General features: G+C 40.1%; 1 protein-coding gene across 1 annotated transcript in view; it reads left to right on the top strand.

Moving 5' to 3' along the window:
• The window catches only part of GAD2 (glutamate decarboxylase 2), a 53,229-nt gene extending 44,419 nt beyond the window's left edge, over positions 1–8,810 (top strand). Inside the window, exons 14-16 of the mRNA XM_084254155.1 lie at positions 3,746–3,853; positions 4,186–4,275; positions 8,440–8,810. Coding sequence (XP_084110281.1) covers positions 3,746–3,853; positions 4,186–4,275; positions 8,440–8,613 — 372 coding nt within the window. The 3' untranslated portion in view covers positions 8,614–8,810. The remainder of the gene's footprint in view (positions 1–3,745; positions 3,854–4,185; positions 4,276–8,439) is intronic.
• The last annotated feature ends 13,754 nt before the right edge of the window (positions 8,811–22,564 follow it).

Here is a 22,564-nt window from a genome sequence, read left to right as displayed (position 1 = left end):
CTCCACCCCTTGAGCTGAAGCAAGGAACCCCCTCCTCTTTTGACAGTTGAGAGCCTGATAAGGAGATTCATTCTGTTGCCCATAACACTTGCATTTAACAACAATCAAAAAAAAGTCAAGGATACAAATGATTGTTACATTTTCAAGCTGTTTTTAAATGAGTAGGTTTTTCATTTCACGGATAGGAATTACAAATGACCAATCTAAGTATCAGGTACTACGTTCAAGAAAGTTTAATCTCTGAACATTTGTTCAGTAGCATTCTTTTTATCCCTTTTCCCTGTGGTTTTTTTATTAAGATGATGATCATTAGCTATATTTACACAAAAATGTTTCTCTCATGGTTCATCAGTTCCTGCTGCTCCTTTTCTATCTGAAGCCTCTTGCCAGCATGGTGCAGCTGGGTGCTTCTCAGAGAAATAACTTAGAGGACATCAGGTGTAAGCTAAACAGCAAGACCTAATGAAGCCTGAAGTACAGGCACCAGGAGAAGGGATAAAAAGAGAAAAATATGTCCACATTCTTTTAATTCTTTACACAAACCCTTAGGTAGATCTAGGCATCTAAACAAAAAACTTCCATTTGGTGTTCAATTTACAGCTACATTTAAGGAAAGTAAAATGATAATTATTAAAATAATAAGCTCAGTCCTATCATCCAGATCAGAAATGAGGATAATTACTGTGTTACATTAAAAACACTCTAGTCAGGAAAGGAGAAATCATCCTCTCTTGCGAAGAGCCACAAAAGAGTTGGCCCTAGGGCCTCCCTGGTGGCACAAGGGGTTAAATACTGCAGTATGAAGCAATCTGCAACCTCTGCAGCACGAGTTCGAGCCCTGTCCAGCCAGGGAGCAACCCACATGGCGAGGCAGACCTCTCCGGTCTTGCCCGCTGCTCCCCTCAGCAGTGTATTTCAGTCAGTCTGCCTGCTCTGTTCCCCATTCTGTCTCTGGTGAATCCTCTTACCCACCGCATCTCTGGCCTGTGCCCTAGTTCTTGTATGCATAAATAAATCTTAAAAAAAAAAAAAAAGAGTTGGCCCTGATAGTCAGTCCTGCATTGCCACAGGAATAAGGAAATAATCTGAGAAAACAATGACGAGAAAGAAAGGAGTGGGGGAGGAAAGGGAGCTTTTTGAATCCAAGGATGCAGAATACACAAATGCAAAGAACCAACTGTACTTTCTTTTTAAATTTTATTTCTTTATTGAAGTAACATTGGTTTAGAACATTGGTAATATTGGTTACAGGTATCCATCATTGTAAATCAACGTCTCTGTAGACTTCATTTTGTTTATCACTAAAAGTCTAACCTTGACAGATTTCCTCAGTGGTTAAGATCAGTGGTGAAGAAAAAATAGAGCTTAAAGTTAGTCCCCACTTTGTGGGGACTAATGTGTAACGACCAAGTTTTCACAGTAAATCTCTAGTGTTCGTATATGTTGGGTATACAAATTGACAGATATCTTTGTTGTTTTCTCTGATTGGTCTCCCTAATTGTATATTAAAAAGGGGACTGGTAAATGACTGAGAAAAATAAAGAAAAACTGTTAAAGGGAAGTTGAGGTCTGCCAGCCTTTGCTGAATAACTAAATATTCACTTTCTCTGTAAAATATTAATTTATTTTAATAGGTAGATTTTGAGTATCTGTTATTGTGACTGGTACTGAGTGTGATAAGGAGGCTATCATTTTCTACTGAGGATAATAAGATAAATGTAACATCTCCGAAGATAACCATCTCATAAGACAGAATATAACTGGTCATAAAAGGAACACCTTAAGAATTTAAAAGATGGGGTTCTCATCCCTTGTTTAGGAGTCAAGAATGATTTATCAAGAAATGACCTGTGAGATGGATGTTTGTAGGGAAAATGGAGTAAAATCAGGCTTTTTTCCACCCTCCTACCGCTGGCCCCTACCGCCAGTACCTTGCCTTCCTCCTGGGTTGCCTCTGGGACCGCCAGGGCCAGAGGCATGGCCTGGGGCTCCTGGCTCTGGCATGAGCAGCCTGGTCAATCTGAGATGATTAAGAGAGTAGGCATTGGGGAGAGAGAGAATGCTAGAGAGACGAGAGAGTGGAGATCTTGGGGGCTGGGAGGCAACAAAGCCTGCTGTGTACCCTGTGGATGGTTACACAACAGTGTTAAACAACATAGGTAGACAGAGAAGGATTTCAAACTGCAGAGCTGGGGGAAGGAGATTCTAAGAAGATCTATCAGGGGGACAGAGCATATTTTGAGTCTAGCTGGGAGAGTCTAAATTGGCTACAGGGTCAACTGTGGTCCAGATGAGCATGGTCCAGACAGCACTAAAATGGAGCTGGCAGCAAGGGATTCGGTCTTGATTTCAGAAGCAGCATCTCTGGGACCTGAGAGTGTATAAAGGAGGGTTTTAGGAAGCAGAGAAAAATTACAGGCACCATCATTCCCATGTGATCAGAGACTAGTAAGGGCCGCATGGTAGACAGGGTCAGAGGAATGCAGGCCTTATCCTGGATCAGGTAGGCACAAGTTTAAATCTAACTAAAGTGGTCCAAAGGATCCAAATGACAAATAATTAACTTGCCTCCCTCCTACTCCCAAGTGAATTCAAACTACCCAGTCAGACTAAACCAATGCTAATTTCCTTGGCAACCACAGACTCATGAAGCACAGGATGTGGAGCACTCACCCCAGCCAGTTGGTCTCCTTGAACCAATCAGCTAGGGTGGCAACCTCCAAAGAACTTCGTTAAACAAGTTTCAGCTGTTCCAGGTTCTGGCCATGCTGAATCCCCCATTTAGTTGAGCTGATAAGACTGTGGGAATAGGGAGTGGGTCCAGATTATCTCCACTACCATTGCTCCCTCCAGTTCCCACACTGGACTAATGGCTGCTAGTCCAGTTCTAAGTGCTCCTGAGAGGAACATGAGTGTTTTCCTAAGCTTTCCATTGGCATTCCACAAACACTGAAGGAAATAGGTAGGAAGTCATTCAGGAAAAGTAATTTTCTAAAGTGCCCTAACATCAGTTAAACAGCCCCAGAAAAGGCTGTTGTGTTATATTTCATGAGTCTAGATTGTGGGCTTCCCAAGCTGGAAACTAAAACACCTCTGTGCTGTTTGCCCATTATGGTCATTGAGTCACATATCCCCAAAGGAGAAATCTAATGAGCTTTTGCAGAGTGCTGACTAACAAAGCGTCTGCCTGCCCTAAAATTCATTCATTCATTTGTTTAAAAAAATCCATTAAGCACAGATCCTATTTGTTTTGTTAGGGGGGGGGGCGCAGTAATTGGTGACTGAAACTGGGGTTTGAAATGGCAAATTTACATGATGGGCCCGGGGTAAGCAGGCATGGGAGGGAAGGTCCCTGATGATGCTTCTTATTCACAGGAAGAGAACACCAAGCCCTCCTGTCACTAATGACTTTCACAATGACTCCTACAAACCACAGAGGCGAATTTTCCCCTGAGTAATCCAAATAATTACCTGGGGAATGAATGGAGGCCAGAGGAGCAAAGGAGTCCCCTGTGGAGAGCAGTAATGACAGATGTGAAAGGGAATGCAGCTCCCAACAGGGGAGATTTAAAGGAGAAATAAATGGCCAGGAAGGTCCCCTAAGAGTAAAGTGCTGGAACTGAGCTGAGACCAAGGAACAGAAGGACATTCAGGCGCTGGAGAGATTCACCCCCCCCACCCCCTCCCCAACCCAAGCGCTCACCTACCTTTCTCAGCCTCCTAATAAGCTTTCTTCTTCTCTTAGGGGACCATTGGGTTCGAAGCACATATTGACAAGTGTCTGGAGCTGGCGGAATATTTGTACAATATCATAAAAAACCGAGATGGTTATGAAATGGTATTTGATGGAAAGGTATGTAATCTGCTTGCTACTGTTCCAAAAAAGGTTCACCAATTCCAGTTCTTATATTGATATTTTTGAGGTCAATAATGGACTGTCCGGGTAACTGAGACCATTGTGAAGGAATAGCATGGGTGATGGGCTAGCTATTCTGAGCTGGAGTGAAAAATCAAACTCACAAAAAAAAATAACTTGGAATAATATTGAGAAAGGCGGGCATTCCCAAGGTGATTGTGAATTTAAAAGTGGGAATTGTGTTTGGAAGCCGCAGAAGAGATTCCAATGTCTTGGAATTTTCAAAATTGTCTGTCCGGGCTAAGTGTGCATCTTGTTTGCTCTTGTAGCCTCAGCACACAAATGTCTGCTTCTGGTATGTGCCTCCCAGCTTGCGTGTCCTGGAAGACAATGAAGAGAGAATGAGTCGCCTGTCCAAGGTAAGTGAACAAATTGGTTGTTCCTCTGGTGTGTGCACTGGTGTGTTACTGGACCTTTCACACGTATGTCGTCCTTACGACATAGGACATATGTCTTAAGAAATCCAAGCTCAACTTCGGTCCATGGGCCCACCCTGTCTGTGGGCTCCTTTTGTTTACTTATGTCAATAAGTTTTCAAAAATTATTCATTTTCAGAAGTTTCTTATTACTCAGGGATAAGTAAAATCACACCCACATAATTTTAGAAGGAAAAGAACTGAGGTGAAATAAATCATCTGTAATGTCCAACATATGGCCATTAACATTTAAATCAATTAAAATTAAGTTCAATAAAAAAGTCATTTCTTCAGTCAAACTAGCCATATTTCAAGTGCTGCACTGTGACTGTGGCTGTTGTGTAGGAGAAGGCAGATACAGAACATCTTCCATTACAAAAATATTTGTTGCATGAAATGTTGTTTGTATAATCCAGAATAAGGAAGGGAAACAACACTTAGGATAGCTGCTGGTGGAGTAGAGGCCTCTTCCCAATGCTTGCAGTGGCTTAGGGACAGATATCCAGGATATGAGTAGTTATATAATATGCAGTCACAGCTTTCTGGGGGAGGGAGGCAAAGATGAAAATCTGGAGGATGCATTTCCTGCTGGCCAGAAAGGAATGAGTGTGCATGTAGCCCACTGTCACTGGGGGCAGAGTGGACACAGAGTCTGGGGCCCTGTGGGGACATGACCAATTACAAACACCTTAGACACAGGCATGTGCAGCAAAAGGCTCCTTGCAGCCCTTTATCAGAACCCACAGTGGGGATATTGATTACCTCTCATATTCTGTGTTCTTCGTCGTCATGATCTTCTTCTATTTTAATGTTCATTATATTTGATCATTATCTGCTTCTCTTCTATCAGTTTATTTAGTCCTATACTAATTGATGGACTTTTAAAGTCAGCAACGTATTTAAAAGTTAATTGGCAAGGAAGAAGATTGTTTTCTAAGGTGACTCTTTTAAAGTCTCTGTTATTCAAAGTCAGAATTTCACATTTTAGAATATCTTTTTTATGGTTCTTCTGCTTTATCATTTCTCAGAATTACTCAGTCGTCCAAGAATTATTTTAAAAAGTTGGTAATAACATGTGCAAAATACATTTCTGTGATAGCTTGTAAGATTCTTTCCTGATGCTCTAATCGGAGCTCTCTCTGGAGGAAACACATGTGGATTCAATTATGGAAGAGTTCCCTGGTTATTGTTTTGTAAAGGATTGAAAAAACTAATGAGGGCCTTCCCGGTGGCGCGGCAGGTTGAGCGCCGTGCTGTGAAGCTGTCCGCAGCCTCTACAGTGCAGGTTCAATCCCAGCTGGCTGGCAAGAATCTCACATGGTGTGGCAGACCTCTCCTGTCGCACCCGCTGCTCCCCTCAGCAGTGTATTTCTGTCGTCTGCCTTTTCTGTTCCCTGCTCTCCCTCTGGTGAATCCTCTCACCCTCCCATGCCTCTGACCTATACCCCAGCTCTTGAATAAAAATAAATAAATCTTTTAAAAAAAAAAAAAAGGAAAGAAAAAGCAAATGACACAAGGTAGAAAATGATACTCTGAGACTCTAAAGTCTTAAGACAGTCTCAAAGAGCTCGTGTTGTTAGGGCTTCATAAATTCTTCAACATGCAGCCCCTATCTTTCCTAATTGACTTTCTTTATTAAGCAAAACCAAGAATGTGACCAAAAAGCCTAGAAATAAGTGAAAACTATTCATCAGAATAGTCAGAATCTTATTTTCTTTCTTAACTTGCAATTAGTGATTATGTAATGAAGTAGATGTTCCATGTTCCTGCTAATTTTAGTTCATCATCATTTTCTGGAAGCAACCAAAAGATGTATGTATTTAGACAGCTGTGATTTCTGCCAACCCAGCTAGCTTCAGGAATTGTGGGAGACTCAATCTCACTTTATGCCAAAATCTATTTGGTTTTATGCCTGTTACCATTAATCTTTTAACCTTTGAATTGCATTTATCTGAAAAACTGGAGGTGATTATTATCCTTAATAATTGTGTCATTTCTGTATTTTTGCTTGGATTGCCCAAGAAAACTAAAACAGACTTTAATTTGCTGAGTAACACTGTTGTTTTATCGCTTCTAAAGAAGTGGCATCATTTATTGCACAAAGAAAACTAAAGAATAGTTACGTGATTTTTTTTTCCCTTTAATTCCTAAAGACACATGTATTTGGAATTTTTTTTCTACTCTGGGATTTCTCTTCTCAGGAACACATGGACTTGCCATGCCTCATAGCACAAAGTAATAAAATTCATGTCTCTAGGCTAGAATATTCTAGTAGATTCATTTTCAGAACTTTCTCTCAGACTCGAAATACTTGAATTTCTGTTTTATGTTTATTTCCTGAGATGTGCCAAAGGCTCTGCATATATCTACAATCCATGCATCCTAATCTACCACAGAAATACTCTTCTTTATCTCCTGTGGGAAAGGAAGGTGATATAAGATGCTAGAATCAGAAAATCTTAATTCCTAAATCTTAATTTTAATCATTATCTACATTCATTCTGAGCAAAGAAATTAGGTTTAGGATATGAAGTAAAGAAGAAATGAAATTGAAGGTTAAGTCTGGCTTTGACTTTGGTTACTAACAATAATTGGGCGTGATGGGAACCATGTTGGCTTTCATATTGAGTACTTTGAAGATGAAATATACATTGTAAACCAAGGATGAATTGTTAATATCTTAAAGTTACATATTCATAACAGCATTCTATTTGACTCTAATCATCCTTCATTTAAGAGGATCCAACTATGAAGTAAGGTAGGTCCCCATTTTGAGCTGAGTTGCTGACTATGAATGTCTAAAATAAGACAAAGGATTTCTTGACATTTACCATTCCTGGTTACATATTTGCAGAATTGAACTTTAAAGACCAAATGTTATATTTACAAACTCTAATGGTAAAATATGTAGTCAAATCAATATATGCCTCTTCCTAGACAGGCTACTTTTTAGAATCAGTAAGAACTCTACCCAGTGTTATGCTGGCAAACAAAAGAAATAAAAAAGTTTTCAGTTGAAGTATAGAGCTAAAAGGTGCTTTCTTGTAATTAAGAGCACAATAGAAACTAGAATATAGTCAGAATCTGTGGGACAGATCCATGTATGTGTGACTTGAAAGACAAAATATGCTAATGGACTCAAAATGTCAGGAAAGATTTCATCACACTATAGAACTGTGGTAAAACTTGGAATGTGTAGAGGATGTGCGCTGGAAAAGAAAAGGGAATCTAAGGAAAGAAAACAAGTGTGACATGATAAGACTGAGGACAAGTGTGAAGGGACAAAAATTATATGGTACCTTCAAAGTATATTGAATAAATAGATCTTGCTAGAGTTGAGTATTCAATTTGTTGATCACTGGAAAAGGAGTCCAAGAGCAAGGCCACCAGAGACTTTTTGCTGAGTGAGAGAGTTTGAGCTTAATTTCATACACAACGGAGGACAAATGACTGTCACCAGTCTGTCATAAATGTGGTAAAAGCTTGTGTGCGATTTGCTTCTGTAATGTTCAGCCTCACCGCATTCAGATTTTTGTCTCAGTTGATTCTTCATCATTACTAAAGACTGTGTTACAAAATATCTTATAAACTGAGCTAATGCAAAAAGAGGACAAAAAAGAAACTAGAAAACTTTAGAGTCTTAAGAATGCTGTTTTAGAGTCTCAAGTTTGTTTGTTTTCATACATCACTTGATACTGAAGTTAACCTCTTGAGAGCCATTCTCTAACCTGTATTCTCGGAACTATTTCTAATGTTTTCACCTTTACGATGATTGTAGTGGTGGTGGGAAACCCTGCCCCCAAATATTGTATTACTAAGTGATTTAGCCTTGGAACCAATACCAAAATTTCCCCATTCTCCTAAAACACTAAGTAGAAAGACAAGGATGATATGGTAAGCACCTTATAGCCAACTATTTTATTCCCCTTATCACTTTCAATATCTTGGATATATTGAACTGTTCTAGTCCTTTGATCCCTAGGAAACAAACGTGGTTCTGATTGTTTAGTTAAAAGCTGAAAATGCTACTTGATACTGGCTTCTTTGGTGAAGGAGCAAATCCCCCCCATGAAAAACAGTCATGGTGTTGATCTGGTCTCTCCCAAGGTGGCTCCAGTGATTAAAGCCAGAATGATGGAGTACGGGACCACAATGGTCAGCTACCAGCCCCTTGGAGACAAGGTCAATTTCTTCCGCATGGTCATCTCAAATCCCGCAGCAACTCACCAAGACATTGACTTCCTGATTGAAGAAATAGAACGCCTGGGACAAGATTTATAATAACCTAAGCTGTTTCAATTCTCTAGGTAGACAATTAAGTTGTCACAAACTGTGTGAATGTATTTGTAGTTTGTTCCAAAGTAAATCTATTTCTATATTGTGGTGTCAATGTAGAGTATAGTTTCAAAATCAAGAAAACATTGCTCCTTTTAAAAATCCTTTTTCAGTTTAGAATACCTCTCTAATAATTAGTGACAAAAGGCTGTGTTCTAATAAATAAGGAAGAGTTTAAAATTGTTATAAATACTGCCCTTAATTTTAATATAGTGTGCAAATCAAACTTTATTTTCACTTCAGAGTAGTAGGATTGAATAGTGCCAAATTGCCCCTGAATCATAAAAGGTTCTTTGGGGTGCAGATAAAAGGGTGAAGTAAATATAAAATGTATGTTGACAATAAAAATTATTGCCTTTTTCATAGTGTTAGAAAAAAAATTTCTAATTTACCTAGAGCAACATTTCAAATGTATTTAAATACATATAATTTTACAAAAGGAAAATATATATATTAAAAAGAAATCCTATTTTGTAACATAGATTTTTATTTTATATGGGTTATACAAACTGCAGGGGCAGATATAAAAGCTAAGTCAGATTTATTTTTCTCTTCTTTTTTTTTTTTCCATGGAGGCACAATGAAACACTTGGCAAGGTTATTTTGAAACATAGGCCACAAAATCCTAAAAGGTGGATGCCTTCTCTCTCTTCATATTATAGCTTATCACATCTCTAAAGTTAGTAATATAAAACAAACACAAAAGAATACTGCAGATTCTTTAAAATGATTGATCAGACCAACAATAAGATTCTCTTCTTATTTAAGTTTTCCAGCCCAATTGTCTCTTATCAGACCAGCCCAGTATGCATGAGAGCTAAACTTCATCTTAGACGAAGTTAGAGTGTTGGTCTCTATTCTGCTTTCCAATTCCGCCTGTTTTGAACAGAAGGTTAATGCTGCTTCTTGAAGCATCTTCCCTAACAGTATTCTTTTATTAGGTCATTTGAATTAATTAGAGAAAATAAAAATAAAATCTAATCAGCCTGAGCAAAGAAAAATGAAGCACACTCCAGAATGTGGCGAGCCCAGGAAATTTAACTCAGCCTTGAGCAAAAGATTTCTGTGTGAAGAAGATACCGTCTTGGATGGCACATTGCCGCCACCCAGGAAGGAGTCATTTCCCTTCTGGGTGGTTGCTTATTCCCATTCCCTCCCAACTCCTCCCCACAGGCACACAAAAAAATCTCTCTTGCTAGGTTCCCCTTCACTAGAATCCCAGATAAATAATTGCTTTTCCACGGGTGCTTATTTTCCTTTTATGAATTGAGATCTTCACCCAAGATTTTGAGACAGCATCTTAAGAACTTTTATTATTTTTCTCCCGTCAAGATCCAAGGTGACCATAGAATGCAGAGATAATAAGGCCCATCTTAGGGTTCAAAATAATGTTTTAAAGCAGGCCTCATTCCCTGAAAACCTGACAGAAATTTAGGCACTAGCAAGAGTTCCCGTGGATATCTACGGGCTGCTATGGTCAGGTTCCAACTGCTAGTGGAAGACTGTGGACTCACAAATGTGGTGAAATCCTCAGAAGCCTGCCCCTTCATTCTCTCTCCCAGGTTGTGTACAAAAACACTGACACCTGCAGATGACTTTAATTCCTTCCTTCTAGGAAGCCAGTGGATTCAGATTCCCTGTAACTATCAGAGAAAATTGGTTCTCTGCTCCAGAATTTCATGAAGGAATAAGATTCCCATTCTAAGCTATGTCTAATAGTCCAGCATCCTATTTCTTTCTAGAAATTGGCTATTGAGAATAAACACACAGCTGCCCACCTAGCTTGAGCCTCAGATTAAAAAAAAAAAAAACCCACTTCAGAGACAGAGACACTTATTATCAAACCCACTGACCAGCTTAGAGAAGACAATGGCACCCAGTGCTCTGATCTGGACAGAGCCCTCGCAGGTGAGGGGTGCTGCACCTCGGGGTCCAGAGCCTCTATCAAAAGACGCTGACAGAGTCAGAAGATGCTGACACAACTTGATGGTGTGACAGAATTTAAAAGGAGGCATTTCTTCTTCCTGTGTATGAAATTCCAGCAAAATAGATTTCAACAATAGGTTAATTTCCTCTGTCACTGCCCTTGCTATGTCTTTCCTCAAGTTTGCTGGGAGCAAACCTGATGCAGTAAAATCCCTACCAACCAGGGAGCCAAGGGAAGGAGGTAGGAAAAAAAGACTCATAGGTCCCAATAGTTTAATAAATAGTTTTCAAAACAGGTCTGTAATCCACTTGAGAGGAAGAGCGGGAGAGGTTGGGGGAGGGAGGGAGAGAGAGAGGAAGGGTGGAAGATGATTTTGAACATTTGCTCAAATTCCCAGTGCCAAAGGCCTTGACGTGGGGCCGTTCTTTAAAATCTTAGAAAAGTTTGGTTTTAGCTTTAATGAGAATCGACATGGCCATTTTCATTTATACAGCAATATTGTGTTTATTATTTTAAAATACTTGAATAAAGCGTGGTATGTCTTTATCTGAGACATCTAAGGGGTTTGATTTCATGTACTGTCACAAGGAGTTGAGGAATGAAAAGGAACGCCATCGTGTGTATGACTGTGTTGCCTTTATTTTATTGATAGTAAGGACTTGTCACCTCAGATTGGGGTTGTGCACTTTAGATCTGAACTGTACAGTGTTGCAAATCAACATGTGTTGCTGTAAAGGCTTGTACAATACATTATTGATGTCTTTTTCTGTGTGGTAGCTGTCCTGGTAGTATGAGAACCACATTCGTGTATGTCCCAGAGCGCTCGCTCTCCCCTCTCCCTGCTAAACTGTACGCCCTCCACATCAGCTCTAATAGAGAACATGCCTTCAGCTAAGCTCCCTGCTGAGAAATCTACTTCGAGAATTGTGTGATTTCACAAAACATGAGGTGAACACTATTTCGTCTCTGAAAATAAGAGAAACCAATAATGGAGAGTCTCAAACTGCCCAGTGGCATGTATTGAGCCTGCTGGGGTTTGGAGTAGGTGCTGCTCCCCAAAATATGGACAAAGCAAGCACGGGTGTAAATATAGTGGCGGGACAAGGAATCGAAGAACCTCACAGTGGGTATCATCTTGCACGTGCTCTTCTGTTTTCAAATGCTAAGTAAAACACTGTGTATTTATTAGTTACGTGTGCCAAAACACTCCCAATTGGTGTTTCTGAAAGACACTGACATCTCTCCAACACTACTCATTACTAAAGACAGAAAATATATATATATAAATGTGGCAACCTGTTCTTCTTACCAAATATAAACTTGTGTATGATCAGAGTATTTTATCTGTGTTGTCTCTCTAAACCCAAATAAATGTGTAAATGTGGACACAGGTCAGGCTTTGGATGCTTATTTCTGACTTTGCCTTCCTTATAATTGTTTTCTTATAATGATGATGGTAATTATATATGAATTGTATAAATCAGTTTTTGTCACCTTCTTAAAGATCCACCCTCTCTGAATTTCCCAAGGACTATCCCTTTGTCAGTAGTATTCATTGGGCCCCCACCTAACAATTTCAATCTGGAAACATCATCTTTTGTATTTTCTTTGCTCACCCAAGGTGGATTATCAGCACAATCTCTTTCTTATCCTTCATGTTATCACCCTGCCCTCATTCCAACACCACGTGGCCTTAACCAAGCCAGCTTCCTCAACTCAGAAATGAGTGGTGAGACTATGTGATCTCCAAAGGAGAAAAGTAGGCAGATACGTTTAAAGAATACAGGTTTACAAATCTGGAAGAGCTTAGATTCATGAATGAATTCAGCTGAACTTTACTGAGGGGCTACCCTAGACTAGATGTTTTCACACGTTAATTCAATGGCTTCATTTTATAGGTGGGAAAACTGAGACTTAGAGAAGTTTGACCCTTTTCTCAAGTCAGTGAATTCATAGCACAAACTGTGCTGTTAGATGAGTTGATACACATTGTGACAGCTCAGCACACGGACTAACCGTTGTCCTCTGGAGACTGGCCTGCTCTTTCCCCTACTTACATGTCCCACCTCCTCTGTAGCCACTACCCCCTCCCCACCCCACACTCAATGCCACACGGGCCTCTGAGTACTACTCCAAGGCCTTTGCCCTTGCGATGCCCTCTGCCCAGAACTCTGGTCCCAGAATTTTCCACTACTGCTCCTCCTTCCAATCAGGCTCAGCTCCAGTACCACTTCCTTGATGAAGACTTCCCAGAATAACCATGTAAATGTCTCCACTCTTTATCATATCATTGCGTTTGTTACCTTCACAACAATTTTCTTGTCATTTATTTTTCACAGACTTCTAAAATGCTATCATGGGAGATGACAATCCAAACATTGGCCTATCTACAGAAATGTGATTAGAATCAATTTTCCCAGACTGCATAATTTTCTACGTGAGAAAATTCATGCACCCATGTACAAACAATGTACCCTATGCCAATATCCTGATAATTCACAGTTAGTAAAATCTTTTAATAGTGTCCTGCTCTATATTAACTTTCGCTGATCACCCTTACCTCAACTAGAGCTTAAAAAGTGCTGTTGAAAGATTCGTCACCAGTTTCTTACACTGTATTTTTGTGTATTCAGTTGTTTTTCATTTTTGAACTAGACAAGAGAACTGCTTCTTACTCCATTTAGATGAACACACCTAACTCCAAAATTTAAACCCAAGGCAATGTTCAGTTTAACTCCATTTCTATCATCTCAGAAAGCTGTTTCTGAGATACCATTTGGATTTTCCATTAACAGGGTAAGCCAGAACAGGCTTGCTCTTTTCATTTATTTGCCTACTAAAGAACACACATACACATACTAGGAATGCATACATGTCATATACACATTGTGTATATACATATATACACGTTGGTGCATCATTTAATGATGAGTCATGAGAATATGTCCTGAGCAATGTACTGTTAGATTTTGTTCTTGTGTGCCCACCTTATGTTATTTTCCATATAGGACTTTTCCATCTTGCTGTTATAGCAAATCAGGGGTGCCTTGGAAGAGGAGCAGGGTCATCCGTAACTTCTCACTGCTTCTGCAGTGTCCTTCCTGGCAGCCCGTGCTACCACATTTCTAGGCACTAGGAATTTGGGGACCACCACAATATACATGGTCTGTCATTGACCTAAATATCACATGCCCGGCATGACTGTATAGATCAAAGTGCACACTCACACATAAACCCATGAATGGACTTAGAGCTCCAACAATGCATTTCTAGTTTATTTTAGTTATTGGTGGAGCAAACACTCACCAAATGAGTAATAGATCAGAGCTCTAGAACTGGAGAGACTGATTTCCCCCAAAATTAAATAGTAGTGTGGTGCTCTAGAAACACACTGTTAGCCTTTAGTTGGTTAGTAGGTGTAGGGTAAATGAATTAAAAGGCTTTTTTCACCACTAGCCTCTGTGGCTATCACCTGAGGCCTTGATCTTGTTAATGCCGAAGATGAGGCACACTCGCCTGGAGCATGGGTGTGTGCGTATGTGTAAGTGTGTACACCTGTCCCTAGAAGGAGGGCATAAAAGGCAGCATCGCCCAAATGGAAGGGGGCTCAAGTTGCTGGTTTCCCCTGCTTACTACTAAAACCTGTGAAGATGATGCCAAGGGCGCCAAAGTTCTCTTCTAAAAGTTAGAACCGGTGAACCTACTCGGGCAGGGTTGGCTGCACAGCAGTAGGCATAACTGTTTACTTACACCTGTGGATGCAAAGTCTGGGACAGGAGGAAAGGCTGGGAGCAGCAGGCTGAGGGTAGAAGCCACCAGGAGCAGCTGCACCACCTCTTCTTTGGTCCCACCAGCACCCTTCTCCCAGCCCTGAGCTATGGCTATACCAGAGACATCAGAGGAAAATGTAAAATGAGGATTCCTTTAATAGGGAAGAGTAACTGCGATGGATATTTTTCAGCCATGAAGACAGCAGATGACGGTATGTGCAAGAAAAACGGGCTAAAACTGCTGATGTGAGGGAGCAGAAAGGGGGGAGAAACCGACCAATGAATATATTCACCTCAGCTCTTCAACCAGGGGCACCACACACCTGCCCCACACCTGGGTTTGCCGAGTTCCCTTTGGAGCCCAATCCCAGGGATTACTCCTCTTTGCCAAAACTTGCCCTAGAAGAAAATACAGTGAATGAAGAAACTTGACTTACTTTCACATTCACTCTTCCTGAGTCACTTTAGCTAAGCGCACTGGGCTGTGAATGTTTGCTCTGCGGTGTTGCCACTTGCTCGCATATATGTTGCTTGAAATGCCTCCGGCGGTTTCTCAGCTGTGAATCTAGGCCTTCCATTCCACTCTGAGGGAAGGGATGAGCCTTCTAGTCATAGACCTAGAGACACTGAAAGACTGAAAGGCCATCTGGCCCAGAGTTTCACAAAGGGACCCAGACAAAATGCAGATAACTCCCAGTCTGCAGCAAAATAGGAAGCTCAGGTCTACAAAGAAGGATTTTTTTATTTTTATTTTTATATTCCCCATACAATTGCACCCCCCTTATAAGCAGTTGAAACCATTCTGTTGGAAGGGAGTCTCTCATCTCAGATTAAGCACTTGCTACCTTTTGTTGGTGCTGCTCATCAATACCCTGTCATTTCTAGAACAATAGTGCTAATATCTTCTTTGGCTAAAGGAAGAATTAGCAACTCTACCAATGGCATTTTTTATGGGAACCATAAATCTGAGAGTCACTAATGCCATAAAATCTTTCAGATTCTCTCTATCCACAATCTCCACTGCAAGGCCTTTAATAGGCTTTAATAAGTGCTATTTAAATTAACCTGAATATCTACAAGTCAAATTGAAAGCTTTGAAAGACTGTATTGTAGTAGAGTCTATATGTTGCTAGAAGCCACTGGTCCACCGATAATATTTTCATTTTCAAATTCACACACATCTTGACCTCTCTTGGAGTCTCCATATTTGATTGTATTTTATTGCAATTTACCCATGCAGGTGCTACCTTTGGTTTCACAATGCAATGCAAAATAATGAGATTGTCATCTTTTTTTTAACCTCAGGCAACCACTTAAAGATACTAGAACCTAAAAATCTTTTATGATATTTCAAATAAGCCAAAGCCTTTGAAATTAGTCTTTGATAGCTATATCACAGCTGTGACTGTGAAATATCAAAATCAACTCTTTGCTTCACTCTGTTGACTTTAGATGAGAGTGAGTTTTAGGACTATTACATGATCTCAATGCTGCCTGTGATCAGAAAGTAGAATGGCAATTCTTTTTTCTACTTCACAGTTGCCGAAGTTTCCTTTATCTGTAACTCAAACAAATATATACATATGATAGCATTTGCTTCTGCATGGAAACAGACAGTTCTCAGCAACATATATCAAAATGTCCATTTGGGAGAGGCACCTGGTTTAACATCTGTTCTTGTTTATGCAAAGGAAGCTCTGATTGGAAATGACTTTATAAACTCGTTGCTTTTCTTCACTCTTGCTGTCCCAGTTAATCCTAATAGAAACTTGCAGTGAGGGGTAGGAAGGGAGATGAATATGAAGAGAGAAACAAAATTTCTGATGTCATTTTAACATTTCATCCCAAAAATGTGTTAGTTTTTTTCCTTCTGGTCTTTGCTAAGCTGTAATTAGAAATATCTACATCACATGTACGTGTATTTTAAGACTAAATTACCAATAAGTTTTCAGGTAGAAACAATGTTATCCCAATGTATATGAGATTTTTAAAGATGTCCCGAATCCCACAACTTCACCTGATTTTTTTCATATGCAAACAAGCAACATTAGAATTACCTGCCCAGCATTATAATGAAACAACTGATCAGAGGGGGTTAATTATGGAAGCCCAGGGTTCCCCAGGGACCCTGTTTTTCTCACTGACATCTACTGAGGCACCAAGTCCTCAGTTCCTTCTCAGGGGTTTCTTGGCCAAGTAAAGACAAATCTGATTTTTTAGTATATGTTTCAGTACAATTTCATGGAAGGAAGGATCCTAAGGGTCATGTTTGTAGTACCCTGGAAACATGGGCTTCTGCCAGCAGAGATCAGATCTTTCTTCTTACATTTTCATTCCTCCAACAAGCAGCTGCTGGAATCAGACTGCCTGCCTGACCTCAAATGCAGATTCTGCCACTTATTAGCTGTGTCACCCTGAGAAAATGACTCAACCTCTCTGAACCTCAGTCTGCTTGTCTGTAATCCACCCACCCATTGAGAAGTTTCCAAAACCTCAGAAAACAAATAGAAAGGACACTAACATTCTGAATTGACTATCATCCCTGCACAGCATCTGCTGCCATGAGGCCTGTAGCATGTGCTCAGATAAACACAAGTAAACAACAGGCTTGAGTGGACTGAACAGGCATCGACACTTGAAATTCTGTTTCCCACTTTTGGAAAAAACATTTGTGATCTGGAGTAAAGTATCAGAACCGAGGCTTCTGGCTGTGAGAAAATAATTACAATTACAATTGGCAAGAAAATGGCTTTCAAGAGAAATTTCAATTTATTTAAACATAATTTTATAAATGCCAAGAAAATTCAAGCCTACAATCTTGAGAAAAGGACTCAAAGTTTCTTTTGATTCTGATTTGAGTCTATCTCTCTCTTTTTTTTTTCTTTCTGTACATCTGTTTTAGAATTATGGAGATTAAAACAGTGAAGAAGGGGGATTTCCTTCAGTATTCATTTTTATTTAAATTGTGGCGTAAGATTTACATTCCCTCTGTGCCACAGAAACGTTCTAGAGAAAGAAAACATCCCTCGTGCGTTTTCACAGCTGGTCAGGCCAGCACTGGTTTATGCACCACGAGGCACAGATGCTTCCAGTGATTTCCTAGCAGCCAAGACGTAAAGACTTTTTTCTCTCTCGATATATGTGCTTGCTAAAGCTGAAAAAGCAAAGCATCCCCTCTCTTCACTTTTTTCAAAAGGTGGATGGAACTGCAGGTAAAATATACATTGAGAATGAACCATCTCTGCTGAGGCTTGGGAAGGAAATTACATTCTGACACTGAGTGATTATCTCTATTCCTGTCATAATGAGCTATGATAATTTACCAGAAGCTAAATTTAGCCTAGGAGTATTAAATTCAATGCATGAAGAACTCCAAACCATGGTCACCATTAATCTAGAAATTATCGCAACACTCCACGAGGGAGTTGAGAGCCAGAGGAACAGGCAGAAGTCTTTTGCTTTACGGTCAGCCGAATGTAAGGCAGCTACTCCAGATTTCCAGAAGCCACTTCTATACCTGCTGGACTAATAACAAAATCACCTACTCTTCAATATTATAGTGTCTTTCTCTTCATAATTTCTGAATGTCTCTACCTCATCTATAAAATCGGGTCAGTGATATTTTTTACAATATTGTAAGAATTCAAGAAGAAAATATCTACAAAGCTAGGGTCTGTACCCTTCTGCCCCCTCTGTCCAACAACTGCTCCTCCTGCGTGTGGCAGGTGTGAAAGTAGAATCCCCTCCTGCTAGAATTTCTGCTGGGAAGTCAAATCAATCAACATATTCACATGAATGTGGTTATTTGCCACCGTGGGTAGCACTGCCTCTAAACTAAGGGGTTTTGGGGATCTTGTTTGTTTAAACAAAACATCAAGTGAGGCAGGCACTTCTGCTAAAAAACAGCCATGGGCTTGAGCACACTAGGAGCAGGTTTATTCCAAGTAAATTCATTTATAAGAACTTACTGGATTCTATTTAGACAGGGCCCCATGAGAAGCAGACCAGATAATCACCTATTAACTGGTGAGCAGCAGCCACCTGAGACAGGGCCCCGGGTTGACAGATGCCATGGCAGCTGCTTTTACTACAGGGACGACACGTGTGGGCATCTGAGGAACTGAGTCAGCAGTGGCAGACCTCACACCCCACTCCACAGGCCTGGCATTTTGGAAGATTCCATTCTACCTTCACCCACCTATCTGTTTCTCCTCAGAGCCCTAACAAGACAGTGCACAAGCTCCTGATAGCTCAGAACAACCCAAAGAGGGGCCATGTTCTGTCAAGTTCTATCAGGCATGGGAGCCATCATTATCTCATCCTACCTGAGCTCCAGCAAGGGAAAAATGGAGAGGAAATGAATGAAATGGAAAAAAGGCTTAGTCTTTTTTCCCTTCTGAGATTAAACAGCACACAATTTGCTTCAGGGGAACACAATGGTGCCTGAGAATAAATGCATAAACTTTTCATGTTGCAGAATATACAAGATGTTACATATCAAAATTTCCTGTGCCCACAGCTCCTTCTCCTCAGCCGCCTGTCTGCTGGGTGTCCTAGTCCAGCTACTGGAAGAGCCAGTCAAGTTTCAGTATAAATGCTGATTGCGGGATGTCTTAGCTCCTGGAGACAATGCCACGTCGGAGTCTCAGGCTTCACCTTGCTGTGGAGTAGCAGGAGGGACAATGAGGTAAGCCAGGATCATCTGGTTAAGCACTGAGGTCTGCCTATTAAGGTGCTCTGGTCATAAAGAGAACTAAATATACATTATTAACTAACAGGCATTTAAAAATCAAAACTAAAATAGCCATTATTTCAGAAGCATCTATGAGAAATTGGAGCAGTCTGGAGTGTGGATGGCCCTACACATTTACTTGGGGCTGGGGTTTTCTAGGTGAGGCCCCTTGGACCAGAACAGGAGCCCTAGGCTATTCATGTGAGAGAACGTCCCACAATCTCCTGACTCCTGTTTTGAAGATGCTGATGTTGATTCTGTGCTGAGTAACACTCAAAGGAAGTCTTCAGTGGAAAATTTTCCTTCTCTAAAAATCATGTTTTCCTTTCCAACAGATGATATTAGAACAAGTATAATTTTAGAAGTTGCCACAGGCTCAGCAATCCTTCGGTGCCATTAACTTTAAGAAATAAATGATCCCTCATTTAATAAAGAAGGGGGAGCTTATCAATTTACTGTGCCCCAAGAAAGTAAATCTATCAAAATAGTTTTCATTATTATATTTGGAGACAGCGAATCTTTAGGCACATGAGCTACTTCGTGTGTTCCTCCCCCATAGAGCTCAGGGAAAACCATCCATTCCTGCTTCAGACAGAACAGCATTGAATCATACCCAGTTGTCACTAAGTTCAAATCAATATCAGTTCTTCAAAGCCATCAATTCCTCTCCATTACTGCTGTTACTCATCTCAGTTCTTATTTCTAATTTGTGGAATGTTACAATAGCAATTGCCTTCTGTGTTAGATAATATTCTTTTGGTTGCAAGTAATGAAAAACAACTTCAACTAGCTTGAGGGAAAAATATTGGTAGAACACTGAACAAGCTCATGGACCCCCCAGGAATGCTTGAAACTTGGGAAAGGCTGTGATCAGAGCATTCCATTGACTTTAGTCCCAAGAGTTTATATTTGTTCCCTTCAGAGCCCTTATTGATAACCTGACTCAGCTCCCAGTCGCTGTTCTTATTCTAATCCTTCGTGACGAATCTGATTGGGTGAGTTGGGTCAAATGTCCACCTTGGTCAAAATGGTCACATCCAGGATGATGGTATCATGTAGGACAGGTAAATCAGGGACAAAGGTCAGGGGAAGGAGTGTGGCTTGTGGGCTCTTCAGGTTTAGCAGACATCTCTATAATCTCCACACACACACACACACACACACGCCCCATCTCTAGCCAAGGGCAATGCTGTTCATTCACTCAATCATTCATCTAGCCAACAAATATTTACTCAGTGCCCTGGAGATATAATTGGAAGTAAAACAGGCATAGCTCCTGTTGTCATGGGAATGCTTCTAAGTGGAGAGAAGACAATAAAACAAACAAATGTAAAATTGCAGCTTCAGAAAAGAATGGTTCATGATGTTATGTGAGCCTATGATGATGACATTGTTTAATGAGAAATTAATTCATGGGCTGAGATCTGAAAGATGAGTAAGAGTAACACAAGTAAAAGGAAAGACTAGTGTGCCAAAAAGAAGAAACAGCCTATGTAAGCATCCTGGAGGGAGTGGGTGAGTAGTAGCATAACCAGCAAAAGAAACATAAAATCCTTGGTGTTTGTAGGTCTCTAATGACCTTGATTTTGGATTTCTAGCCTACAGAACTGAGAAACTATGAATTCTGTTGTTTAAATCAACCAGTGTGTGGCGCTTTACTATGGCAACCCCAGGAAATTATTTCAGCCAGTGTCAGAGCCTTTGTTACCCAAAAAGAGAAAGAAAGAAAATAAGGAAAGCAAAGCTATTTCTAATATGAGTTCTATCAGAAACTTCCCATTTGTGATCTTATACAGAGCACTGGACATATTAAAAGATGCAATGGAAAATGCATTTAGCAATAGTCTTAAGGTACTGGATATTGTAGAGGGTCCATCATGAAAACATTTTGATGGGGAACATTTTGATCTACACATCTTTAAAAATACCACCCTAAAATAATTTTTTTAATAAAATAAAAATAAAGATGCCACCCTGATAATACAACTTGACCCATTGAAGAATGAATCTGCACAGAGCCTTCAGGCAATGACTCTAAATCTCCTTACCAGCTGGACTTGTATCAAAATGCAGTAGTTCTGTATTACAAGAATTATGTTGGTGGTTACAGTGGACTCATAGGAATTAGTCTTATGAATTCTACTAAATCACAGTTTCTGGTGACATAAACCAGGAAGCACATTTTTAAAAGGGTCCTTAGACAAATCTAATATAAAATCCTGGTGAAGAAACTAACTTGGAAGTATGTTTAGACTGACTTCCTTTGAAGTCATTATGAATAATCAGAATTTTCACCTTGAAAGGACTCTTGTTACCCATCTTCGTTTGATATAAAGGTAGACTTAGAAAAAACCTACAAGTTAAAAAAATGGAATCTCTTGTACTGTGCAATTTGGATCAATACTAGAACATCAGTTAAAGATTAATGAAGTTCTAAAACTTCATCACCATATAGCTTGACCAAGATGCTATTAACTTAAGAAAAAATTGACTTTCGATGTGTCATGATCATTGATTTCTTATTTACAAGTCTGCAATTCAACTGTAGTTTGACTGGATTTGGTTAGTCTTGAATCCAAGATGCTGGCTGGGCTCAACTCTATTTTATTATCTCTGACCTTATGACTAGGTATAGTCTTTTCATAGTGGATCACAGAAACAAAAAAGGCCAAGTTATGCCATAAAAACACATTTTAAATCTTTGTGCCACATTCATTACCATTATGTTGATCAAAGAAATCACATGGTAAAACCCAACATTAAGGGGGGCAGGAATACATGCTCTGTCTAATCTGGTGGGAGATGCTGCAAAATCACAAGGATGTGTAAATCTATTCAAGTGGGAAATCAAGTTAAGAATTGAGATCAGGGCCTCCCTGGTGGTGCAGATGGTTGAGCGTAGTGCTGTGAAGCTATCTACAGCCTCTGCAGTGCCAGTTCAATCCCCGCCGGCCACGGAGCAACCCACATGGCGCAGCAGACCTCTCCTGTCTCACCTGTTGCTCCCCTCAGCAGTTTATTTCAGTAGTCTGCCTGTTCTGTTCCCCGCTCTGTCTCTGGTGAATCATCTCACCCTGCCACGCATCTGGTCTGTACCCTGGTTCTTGTATAAATGAATAAATAAATCTTTAAAAAAAGAAAAAAAAGATCACTCATTGGAAACTGGCCTGCAGACACCCAGTGACCTAGTTAGTGTCAGAAAAGTGGGGTTTGTAAGATGGTCCTGGCTCACATGGTTTGGGAAGAGAAGTTTGAATGGAAGGGGAACATGATCCCTGGATGGCTCCTTGGATAATCACCCATGGCATGAAACTGCAACTGCACTGAGATCAGTCACTATAGGTAAAAGTTAGCAAAGGAATTTAGAGACGACTTCTAAATTGACTTCTAAACCTGACTTCTAAGGAGTTGGTACACTGGGTATGTAAGGAAATGCAAAATAATAAAAGAGAAGTGAATACACAATTC

The sequence above is a fragment of the Talpa europaea genome, assembly GCF_964194135.1.
Source record: "Talpa europaea genome assembly, chromosome: 14".
Lineage (NCBI taxonomy): Eukaryota > Metazoa > Chordata > Mammalia > Eulipotyphla > Talpidae > Talpa > Talpa europaea.
Note: the sequence above shows the minus strand (reverse complement) of the source record. Positions and strands in the feature narration are given on the sequence as shown.